General features: G+C 38.2%; 1 protein-coding gene across 2 annotated transcripts in view; it reads left to right on the top strand.

Annotated features, from left to right (window-relative positions):
- LOC115217077 (tyrosine-protein phosphatase non-receptor type 18) overlaps nucleotides 1–12173 on the top strand; it is a 124669-nt gene that overhangs the window by 82442 nt on the left and 30054 nt on the right. For both annotated transcript variants that reach the window (XM_029786667.2, XM_036507220.1), the window contains exons 2-3: nucleotides 2186–2294; nucleotides 8167–8243. In XM_029786667.2, coding sequence (XP_029642527.1) covers nucleotides 2186–2294; nucleotides 8167–8243 — 186 coding nt within the window. The remainder of the gene's footprint in view (nucleotides 1–2185; nucleotides 2295–8166; nucleotides 8244–12173) is intronic.

The following is a 12173-nucleotide window of genomic DNA, read 5'->3' as shown; positions in this document are numbered from 1 at the left end:
GGGCCTTTTGCTGAACAGGTGGGCACATGGCTTCTCCATGTGGAAAGGAAAAAATAGGAAGGAAGGAAGAGAGAAGGTAGACATGAGAGATATCCATCGAGTTATATCAAACAGCTTAGGGTGGCGAGCTGGCAGAAACGTTAGCGTGCCGGGCAAAATGCTTAGCGATATTTCGTCTGTCATTACGTGCTGAGTTCAAATCCCGCCGAGGTCGACTTTGCCTTTCATCCTTTCGGGGGTCATTTAAATAAGTACCAGTTACGCACTGGGGTCAATATAATCGACTTAATCTGTTTGTCTGTCCTTGTTTGTCCTCTCTGTGTTTAGCCCCTAGTGGGTAGTAAAGAAATAGGTATTTCGTCTGTCATTACGTTCTGAGTTCAAATCCTGCCATGGTCGACTTTGCCTTTCATCCTTTCAGGGTTGATAAATAAAGTACCAGTTAGATACTGGGATCGATGTAATTGACTTAATCCGTTTGTCTGTCCTTGTTTGTCCCCCTCTATGTTTAGCCCTTTGTGGGCAGTAAAGAAATATATATCAAACAGCTATTATCATACATAGAATGGATTCAGCTATCAGCCAGGTTCTTAATGAGTTTCACCCTGCACTTTTTTTCCATTGGTCAAGAAGGGCAGGCAGTTTTCCTTTGTCCGGTTGTTATGATGTAAAAAGTTATTTGTGACTAGGATTGAAAGGAATGAAGATGGACTACTCTTTGGCCAATCCTAAATCCATTTCATTTTTTTTTTTTTTGTTTTCAAGTGCCATTTGAAGGTGAAAAAGAAGTGTTTGTATTCTAGTAAATTTACTGAAAGGTGGTGGGAGTGTCAAGTGTGACCTTTGTAAATAGATCTGCTCTCAGCAAGTACCTGAGAGTAAGATCTTACTTTTGCTAGCAAGGGAATTCACTATCTGTAGAGTTCTTTGAATAACCCCAGACTGTTGCCTCACCATTGTAATACATTTTTGCTTTGTTTTGTTTTTCATTGTTTTTCTTCCATTTTTTCATACCCTTTTTTTTATTTTTTTATTTCATTCTGTAAAATCCTCACACTTTATTTCATCAACTCTGAAAGGTAGAAAGGCAAAGTCAACCTTGGTGGAATGTGAACTCAAAACATAATTTTGGAAGAAATGGTGCTAAATGTTTTGTTTGGCATACTCTTTTACTTGTTTCAGTCATTTGACTGTGGCCATGCTGGAGCACCACCTTCAGTCAAGTAAATCGACCCCAGGACTTATTCTTTGTAAGCCTAGTACTTATGCTATCGGGTCTCTTTTGCTGAACCGCTAAGTTACGGGGATATAAACACACCATCATCGGTTATCAAGCAATATTGTGGGGAGAAACACAGACAAAAACATATACACACATATACATGTATACAACGGGCTTCTTTCAGTTTCCGTCTACCAAATCCGCTCACAAGGCTTTGGTCGGCCCGAGGCTATAGTAGAAAACACTTGCACAAGGTGCCACACAGTGGGACTGAACCCGGAACCATGCGGTTTGTAAGCAAGCTACTTACCACACAGCCACTCCTATACCTATGATAAAATAAAATACTGCTCAAGTACTGGAATCAGTGGTATAAACTAGTCCCTTTCCCTCCAAAATTGTTGGACATGTATCTAAATTAGAAACAGTTTTTTTAAGGTGGCAAGCTGGCAGAATCATTAGACGAACAGGAAAGCTATCATACCAGATTTATTCCAATTTCTTACATTCTGAATTCAAATCTGGCCTAGGTCAGCTTCACCTTTCATCCTTCTGGGTTGATTAAGTACACGTCAAGTATTGTCTTAAGTGTTGTATTTTCTCTCGTTAAATCTTTGTTTTGAGTGCGTGTCACTTCAGTTTATTTAAACTAGATCTAGAAATTCTAGACCCTTCTCCTCAAACTATAGTGGAACTATAGTGGATAAGAAGTGGTTCCAGACTTCTCAGAACCCTAAAATTCCTTTACCAAGGCCCCCCCTACCAGATGCAGTTTAAAGTCTTACCTAGGACATAATTCTTCGACATGCTAACAAATCTGCCAGCTCATCACCTTATTAATAGTAATAACGATAATAATAATAATAATACATACATGCATACCTGTAAAAAGATTATTTTTCATGGCATTGTCACTGCTCTTGGTCATTGAAAGTTAATTAAATTTTTCTGCTGTCTTTACAGGAATTGCGTCTACAAGGAATCAAAGACAAGGAGGAGGATACATATCCGGCTGAAGAAGGCAAACAGATCTTTAACATCAAAAAGAACAGATATAAAGATATCATACCATGTAAGTGGCACTATTGTTCTTCCCCCACCCCTTTTGTTGTTCCTCTTTATGCAATCTCTAAACAAGAATGTGATCAATCAGTCAATTACAGTTTTTCATATTTTCTCTCTCTCTCTCTCTCTTCTCTTTTTCTCTCAGTAAGAAGGCTGAGTAAAAATAACTCAGCATAACACCATCATCTTTTAATGTTTTCCATGCTAGCATGGCTTGGGCAGTTTCACAGGATCTGTTAAGCGACAGGGCTGTTTTGAGCCCCAGTGTCAGCTTCAGCGCATTTTCTAAAGTTCAATGCCCTTCCTCGCACAAATCACTTTAGCGGGTGCTTCTTTCGTGCTACCAGCACTCAATACAAATGCTGCAGGGTCTGACATATGTAGCATGATTGAGAAAACTTTGTAACTGAGATTATCGATAGGCATAGGAGTGGCTGAGTGGTAAGTAACTTGCTTACCAACCACATGGTTCCAGGTTCAGTCCCACTGTGTGGCACCTTAGGCGAGCGTCTTCTACTATAGTCTCGGGCCTGCCAAAGCCTTGTGAGTGGATTTGGTAGACGGAAACTGAAAGAAGCCCGTTATATATATATATATGTGTGTGTGTGTGTGTGTGTATGTGTGTGTGTGTATGTGTGTGTGTATATGTGTGTGTATATGTGTATGAGTGTGTGTATGTATGTGTGTGTATATGTTTGTGTGTCTGTGTCCCCCCCCCTCAACATCGCTTGACAACCGATGCTGGTGTGTTTACATCCCTGTAACTTAGCAGTTCGGCAAAAGAGACCCGATAGAATAAGTACTAGGCTTACAAAAAATAAGTCCTGGGGTCGATTTGGTCGACTAAAGGCAGTGCTCCATCATGACCACAGTCAAATGACTGAAACAAGTAAAAGAGTAAAGAGTAGATTATGTGATTAGTAAATAGAAACTCCCTTCTAGAGGTGTTTGAAATCTTAATAAAACAAGCAAGGAAGATAACTAATGATATAAATTCAATAAAATTTTGAGAAAGCAATACAAGGAACACCTTGACTTAACGATTTAGTTTCTTCCAAATATCCCATCGTTAAACGAAGAATCATTAAAAGGCTAATTATAAACAGTGGTTATGTTCTCACTGATGAAACTTGACATGAGAAATTGATTAAGTGTTAAATAAGAAGCAATCAAACTAGTTTAAACATAATCAATTATTTCATTAAATTGATAATTTACAAATAATTAACAGGCACAGGCATCAATGTGTAATTAAAAAGTTCACTTTACAACTCAGTGGTTTCAAGTTCAGTACTTATTCTATCAGTCTCTTTTACTGAACCGCTAAGTTACGGGGACGTAAACACACCAGCATCGGTTGTCAAGCAATGTTGGAGGGACAAACACAGACACATACATACACATACATACACATACACATATATACATATATTCGACGGGCTTCTTTCAGTTTCCGTCTACCAAATTCACTCACAAGGCTTTGGTCGGCCCAAGGCTATCGTAGAAGACGCTTGCCCAAGGTTCCACGTAGTGGGACTGAACCTGGAACCATGTGGTTGGTACGCAAGCTACTTACCACACAGCCACTGCTACGCCTATGATGATATACGTGTGAGATAATATTGATATGTTGGTGTCTGTGCACATTGGTATTGGTGTGTGTGTGTGTGTGTGTTATATTAGTATAAACATGTATGCACACACACACACACACACATTTCACACTTCTTTGAAATTACTGTTTTCTCACTTGTTTTCCTACAACTCTCTTACTGTCTCTCCTCCTCCTCCCACTACCAGTGCACTGGTCACCTCTCCCACCACCACCTCCCCACTCATTCACCCACCCACCTATCTTCGCCCCCTCCCAACCCTGTCCCCCCACACTAACCCCACCCTCCCACCTAGTTCTCCTGTTTATTCCCCAGTTTTTTCCCCTAAAATGTCACTAGACTAATTAACTGAATTTACATCCATCACCAGACCACTGCTTATAAAAGTTTTTGTTCTTCTTATTGCTACCACTGTGCTGTTTAGAAAGCTGTCGTCCATGTGGTGGTGGTGGTGGTAGTGCAGTTGTCACCAGTGGCATGGTAGCACTATTGTTGTCATTGTAGTAGAGGTAGTAGTAGTAGTAGTAGTAGGTGGTAATGGTGCAGTTGTCATCAGTGGGAAGGCAGCACCACTGTTGCCATTGTAGTTGATGATGGTGGTGGTGGTGGTGGTGTCACTGCAGAGCAAGTGTGAGGGTATTACCTATTTCTTTATTGCCCACAAGGGGCTAAACACAGAAGGGACAAACAAGGACAGACAAACGGATTAAGTCGATTATATCGACCCCAGTGCGTAACTGGTACTTAATTTATCGACCCCGAAAGGATGAAAGGCAAAGTCGACCTCGGCGAAATTCGAACTCAGAACGTAACGGCAGACGAAATACCTATTTCTTTACTGCCCACAAGGGGCTAAACTTAGAGGGGACAAACGGATTAAGTCGATTATATTGACCCCAGTGCGTAACTGGTACTTAGTTTAACGACCCCGAAAAGATGAAAGGTAAAGTCAACCTCGGCGGAATTTGAACTCAGAACATAAAGACAGATGAAATATTGCTCAGCATTTCACCCGGCATGCTAACAATTCTGCCAGCTCGCTGCCGTGAGGGTATTACCATCACCGCAGCAGTAATAGTCATGAAACTATCTTGGGTGAGAGAGAGAGAAAGGAAGGGTGTGTGAGAGAAAAAGCATGTGATAGAGAGAGAGTGCATTGTGAGAGAAAAAGAGAGATACTCTCTTTTCTCTTTTACTTGTTTCAGTCGAGCAAATCGACCCCAGGACTTATTCTTTGTAAGCCCAGTACTTATTCTATCGGTCTCTTTTGCCGAACTGCTAAGTTACGGGGGACGTAAACACACCAGCATCGGTTGTCAAGCGATGTTGGGGGGGGACAAACATATACGCACATGCACACACATATACGACGAGCTTCATTCAGTTTCCGTCTACCAAATCCACTCACAAGGCTTTGGTCGGCCCGAGGCTATAGTAGAAGACACTTGCCCAAGGTGCCACGCAGTGGGACTGAACACGGAACCATGTGGTTGGCAAGCAAGCCACTTACCACACAGCCACTCCTACACCTATGTCTGAGTATATTCCTCATTATGCATATGAGGACGGGGGAGTGTGTTTGTCAATCATCCTTAATTAATAAATTTTAATGACTTTCTCTCTCTGTATGTGTATATTTCTACATATGTGTGTGTTTGTCTCTAGTACTAAAAAGCACATTCAGATGAAACTTTCAGGGATGTTTGTCCTTGTGACTGGCACAAACTGATTAGATTTTGGGATCGATTTGGGACCGGAAAAGGACTCTGGATTTTTCTGGGGTTTTTTTCACTTAATTTTTGAGAGTGGTCAGGTTCATTTTTACTATTCTCATTTGTGAGAGCAGTCGAGTTTATTTCAGATATTCCCATTTTAAAATTCATCTCTGGCTAATGGCTAATCATTGAGAGGACATTGGTCTTGCCTTGGTGGAGGTTTGTGCTCTCTGAGTGCTCTTGTTGATAAATTTTCTCTCTGATGACTGGCATCCGTGCTAGTGGAGCACTAAGAGTACCATACGAGCATGATCGTTGCCAGAGCAACAAACATATATTGTTGCCAGTACTGTGGGACTGGCCCTCGTCCCGGTGGCACGTAAAAGCACCCTCTACACTCTCGGAGTGGTTGGCATTAGGAAAGGCATCCAGCTGTAGAAACTCTGCCTGATCAAGATTGGAGCCTGGTGCAGCCATCTGGTTCTCCAGACCTCAGTCAAACCATCCAACTCATGCCAGCATGGAAAGTGGATGTTAAACGACGATGATGATGATGATGATGATGTATGTGTATATTTCTGTGTATGTGTGCATTTGCCTCTAGTACTAAAAAGTACCTTCACTAAAGCAGGTTGAATGGTCCAGCCAGCCATGCCAAATTGTAAGTGTCCAAACAGCAATGCCCAATCCATTTTAAACATTATTCCAATACAGCTGGTCCTTCATCCATTATGCCTATGGAGGCAAATTGGAAATGTCATCAGAACTTAAGACGAAATAACTTGCTTTATTTTCCCAGCTTCCTGCTCTATAAGTTCAAACCTTGCCATGGTCAGCTTTGCTTTTCATCCTTTAGGAGCATAATAGTCCAAGGTAGTTGATTAGTAGAAACATTCATCATCATCATTGTTCGACCGTGGTCGAGACAGTGGAATTTACCATGCTACGCCAGACTTCACGGTCCACCATGGCATTACGGAGGTCCTGTTGCTGGATGCCTGTATCCCTGGAGATTACATCAGGGTAGAAGAGTGTGCGCCCTCTGGCATTGCGAGTAGATGGCTTCCAGAGGAGGAGAGTAGAAATTACCTCTTTTTCAGCTCTACAACAATGTCCAGCAAACTGGACTCTCCTACCTTTCACAGGAGATGACACAGGTGGTAGTTTCCCATATATTTGCATTTTGGTTGGATGACGCTTCCACGAGAGATTTTGAGCTCTTGTAAGGAGGCGAGTGTAGGTTCCATCCAACCGCCTCTCAAGCTTCTTTGATAACGTCCAGGTTTCTGAGCCATATAGTAGAATTGGTTCGACTGTGGCTTTGAAGATTTCAAATTTGAAATCTCTACTTAGATTTGATGACCAGATCTTATGCATGTCATGTAGAAACATTAGAACATCATTCAAGATGGCTTGTGGTTGAATATCCCTAGTCATCTGAGTCCTTTGTCATCATCTCCATGAGGTTCAAAGTCCTGAGATCAGCCTTCACCACTTTGTCTTGTAAGCATAAAATCAACCTACACCTAAGTTTACCTACTGTATATACTTACAGATAGGTCACACCCTTAGTTTGAGGTTGTCAAAGTACGTATTTGCAGTTGACTTGCAGATAGGTCACACTTTAATCTGGAGAGTTACACAGCCTTTTTTAATGTAAATACAACTATTTGTTAAAGGCTATCAAATATTCACTTTTATTTCAAAACTTTGCTTAGAAATATTGAAACATTTTTGTGGAAGTGACTTTATGAAATCAACTTGACAAAAAAAAAAAAATCAATAGGCGTAGGAGTGGCTGTGTGGTAAGTAGCTTGCTTACCAACCACATGGTCCCGGGTTCAGTCCTACTGCGTGGCACCTTGGGTAAGTGTCTTCTACTATATATAGCCTTAAACCAACCAAAGCCTTGTGAGTGGATTTGGTAGACAGAAACTGAAAGAAGCCCGTCGTATATATATATATATACACACACACACACACACATATATATATACACACACATATATGTATGCGAGTATATGTCTGTGTTTGTCCCCCACCCCACCCCGGCATCGCTTGACAACTGATGCTGGTGTGTTTACGACGCTGTAACTTAGCGGTTCGGCAAAAAAGACCCGATAGAATAAGTACTAAGCTTACAAAGAATAAGTCCTGGGGTCGATTTGCTCTACTAAAAAAGGCGGTGCTCCAGCATGGCCACTGTCAAATGACTGAAACAAGTAAAATAGTAAATAAAATGAATCAACTTGACCACAAAAACGTCTACTTCAGACCCCTTAAATTTCAAGCAAATAGGTCACACCCCTGATTTTTATTGAAATTTTTAGTAAAAGAAAAAGTGCGACCTATCCGCGAGTATGCACAGTTCTTACAAAAAGATATCAGCTTAACTCAGGTAACTTAAAATAGCATCCTATTCAAGTTTGTTATTATTTCTTATTCCCATAACATCAAGAAATCAGAGATGAGCACCATTTCTTCTCAGCTAAGACATCTGTGTTTCTAAGTTTGTATACAACCAGTTCCTTTTTATCATTTTTGCCTCTAGATGACGCCACCCGGGTGAAGTTAAAATCCGTCCCAAATGTACCTGGCTCGGATTACATCAATGCTAACTATATCCAAGTAAGTACCCTTTCTTAATCTCTTTTGAAATCCTGAATTTTAGGAAATTTTTATTGGAATAATTGGGGGTGAGTATGACAGTTTGTGTTTCTGCAATGTTTAATCTGATATTTACTGTTTTACACTTTTGTTCTCGTATTTCTAATGAATTCCTTGGATTATGTATTTAAATTAATTTTGAAAATAATCAAGCACTTAATAAATATAATAATAATGATAATAATAATGAAATTATTGTATACAGTGCTCAGGTGCACCACAACTTGTCAAAAGTGTGTATAAAGGTGGAGAAACAATCTGTAACCTTGTTTCCATTTCCAGCTGATACATTCAGAGCACATGTTATCCCTGCCTTTGGTAAAGGCTTGAATGCCACTACCTCTCATAACTTTTACTTCAGAAATAGTCAGGTCAAATCCAAGAATATTGGGAAGACTTCAGAAATGGAAATAGCTTGATGTGAAAATAATGGGAGATGTACTATATTGCAGACTTATTCAACCCATGCCAGGTGGGAAAACAGCAGTTAGTAAAACCTTGTTTGTGATAATACTATGTGAATTAGGTTTGGTAATAAAAAGAAATTTCTCAGAGCTGGATTCAGATCTTATAATAGATGTGTGTGTGTGTGTGTATATAATATAAATTAGAGATAAAACCACTATTATACAACTCAAACAATGATAGACATAAACCAAAACATAAATAACAAATAAAATATATTTTTATAAAACATATAACTAGATCTCCAACAGTATAAAAATGAATAATCAATATATAAGTAAAAAAAAACTACGTACGTTTCATGGCTACAATTAAATTCGAATTACAATTAACTTTAATTTAATTGAAATGATTTCAATTTAAAATTATTGTCAATCTTCAGGTTAACAATAATAGTTAAATAAATAAGCAAATAGAGTTAAACAATATTTATTCAAAAAATAAATAAAATAATAATTTTTCTTATAGAAGAAACTCCATTAACTAAATTTGAACCTTAAAACATTAGGATTAGTTTCCTACAACACATTTATTATGTTAAATATTTAAAATTTAAGATTAAAAAAAGGTAGAGTAAATAAGATAAAAATATGTATTTATCTGTGAAGATATAATTTAGCTTAAAAAACATTAATAAACTATAGAATATCTTTAACCCAGTTATACTCCAATATTTAATTACCAAATTATTTAACAAAATAATCACTATTGATATTTTTAGATTTTAGTTCACATTAGGTTTTTAGATTTTAGTACTTATCCTATTAGACTCTTTTTCCTGAACCGCTGAGATACAGGGATGTAAATGCACCAACACTGGTTGTCAAGTATTGAGGGGAGGGTGAACAAAGACACGCACACACACACACACACATATATATTTATACAACGGGCTTATTTCAGCTCCAGTCTACCAAATCCACTCACAGGAATTTTGGTCAGCCTGAGGCTATAGTAAGAGACACTTGATCAAAACTCGAACAGGGACTGAACTTGGAATCATGCAGTTTGGAAGCAAGCTTCTTACCACATAGCCATGCATGTATCTGTGTGTGTGTGTGTGTGTGTAGGGTCCTTCAGGAATCGTCTAACCGTGTCCACTTGACAACTTAACTCCTCCACAATGACATGTAGATAGGTGCCTTTAGCACTTTCTTTGATGATGTCAGACTTTTCTTCATCGTTAAGGCCTTTTCCATGTCCCATTGTTCTTAGAGAGGAGAGATGCTATTAGCATGTTTCACCCAAAAACTGAAGAATCTGAAATAAAAAAAGAAAGGACGTTACACAGAATAATGAGAACAGCAATGGTGCTGCCATAATGTGTAAAACCAGCTGGGAAACGTTTTACCAAAATTGATTCACAGAGAACCAAAAAATCCTAAATTTCACTCCTAAAATATTAGCATGGTTCTGAGTGTATATATAAAGTAAGATTTAAATCGAACTCTGAGAAATTTGCGAGTGTGTGTGTATGTTATTGCTATTCAGCAGAAGTAACAGTGTGACTCAAAGGTCAAGAGTTTTGAGTGTTAGCACTTATCACAGCGCTAACATATAAAACACTTGGGCCTTGAGTCATTGTGTTACTTCTGCCAAATATTAATAAAAAATATATATATACACTTATGTTTTGAGTTCCGTTTTTTTCTGTTTGCATCGCCAAGCCTATATATATATATATAATATATATATATATATAATATATATATATATATATACTCTTTTACTTGTTTCAGTCATGTGACTGTGGCCATGATGGAGCATCACCTTTAGTCAAGCAAATCGACAAGCCTAGTACTTATTCTATCAGTCTCTTTTGCCGAACTGCTAAGTTACAGGGACATAAACACACCAGCATCAGTTGTCAAGCAATGTTGGGGGGACAAACACAGACACACAAACACACACATACATACATGTGTGTGTATATATATATATATATATATATATATATATATATACTAGCACTATGACCCGGCAATGCCGGGTCATAGTGCTAGTGCATGCATATACAGCTGCATGTGTGCACACACACGCGCAAGTACTGTCCAAATCTCCGACCAATCACATACAGCTAGTTGGCATTCAATTGGCGTATCAAGTTTCGGGCATTTTGATTGGGTTTTGGATGGAAAATTCACAAAAAAGTCACTTCTATTGATTTTTTAATTTTGCGGGATGACTGAGGAAATGTAAAGATGTGCACGACCACCCTTGGACGGTTTTGAACGACCATAGAAAGTGCAAGCTCTCTAAATGAAAAATTGTGGATTTGTATAAAGGATACACACACACACAGACAGACATTTTGCCATTTATATATATACTAGCAGTATCGCCCGGCGTTGCTCGGGTTGTAAGGGAAATAACTATATAAGCATTTTTAGAGAGTTATAGCCAAAAAATAGCAAAAAAATGCATTAAAAATTGAAAAAAAATTAAGGTAAATTTTTTTTTTAAATCGTTGACACATCGTAGATATTTTTAGAGAGTTACTTCCCTTATATAAAAGCGAAAAAAATGCATTAAAATGGAAAAATATGATGGTAAATTTTTTTAAAATCGTAGACTCATGCTAATACCCAGAAGGGCTCGATATGAATCACGACTATAAGATACCCGCTTTTGGTTAAACTGCACCGCAAAATGTGGGAGTAGTTACGAATCTAAATCGAAGGGGACAGACACACAACTTCACTCTTATATAAAGATGCTTTTTTTTTTTCAGTCATAGAGTTAGATTTATGAAGGTCTTCAGTAGAAAATCCTTCGAATTCTGACTCGCTGCTTGATATAATGAAATTCATATCCATTTTTTGTCAGAATTACAAATTTTGAAAACACAATAGGAACAAATTTCGGAAAAAAATCTCCCATAATTCACGGAATTAAAATTACACTTCGATTTTTGTACCAAACTGTATTTGAAGTGTTTACGAAGTATAATACGTGTTTTCACGAATGTACTAAAGAGATTTACTCTGATATTCTCATTTAAATATGAATAGGTAAATTCGGGCGGTTTGGTAACGAAAGGGTTTATATAAGTGTCGTCTGTTTATACATAAACACTGTTTCATACTTTCAGTTTAGTCTTCCTCAAATCACTCTGTCGCTAATTTATTCTCTTCCAAGAATATTTTCACTCACTCTTATCTGTTAGCTTCCCATACATTTTACTCATGTATCTATCAGCGTGATAGACAGAAACAAATATTACATCTAGTTTCACTTTATTTGTTGCACACTGTGTGTGTGCGTTTGCGTGTACTGTAAACCAGACTAAGAAAAGCATTTGACATACACACCAGAATGTGAGTTTTCTGTAAATTTTGCTTAATTGGAGTTTAAATTTTAAAAACTGGACCTGGCATGACCCGATGCATTCTACTCTTAAAAATGCTAGGTAAATTGTAATTGAAG

The sequence above is a fragment of the Octopus sinensis genome, linkage group LG11, assembly GCF_006345805.1.
Source record: "Octopus sinensis linkage group LG11, ASM634580v1, whole genome shotgun sequence".
Lineage (NCBI taxonomy): Eukaryota > Metazoa > Mollusca > Cephalopoda > Octopoda > Octopodidae > Octopus > Octopus sinensis.
Note: the sequence above shows the minus strand (reverse complement) of the source record. Positions and strands in the feature narration are given on the sequence as shown.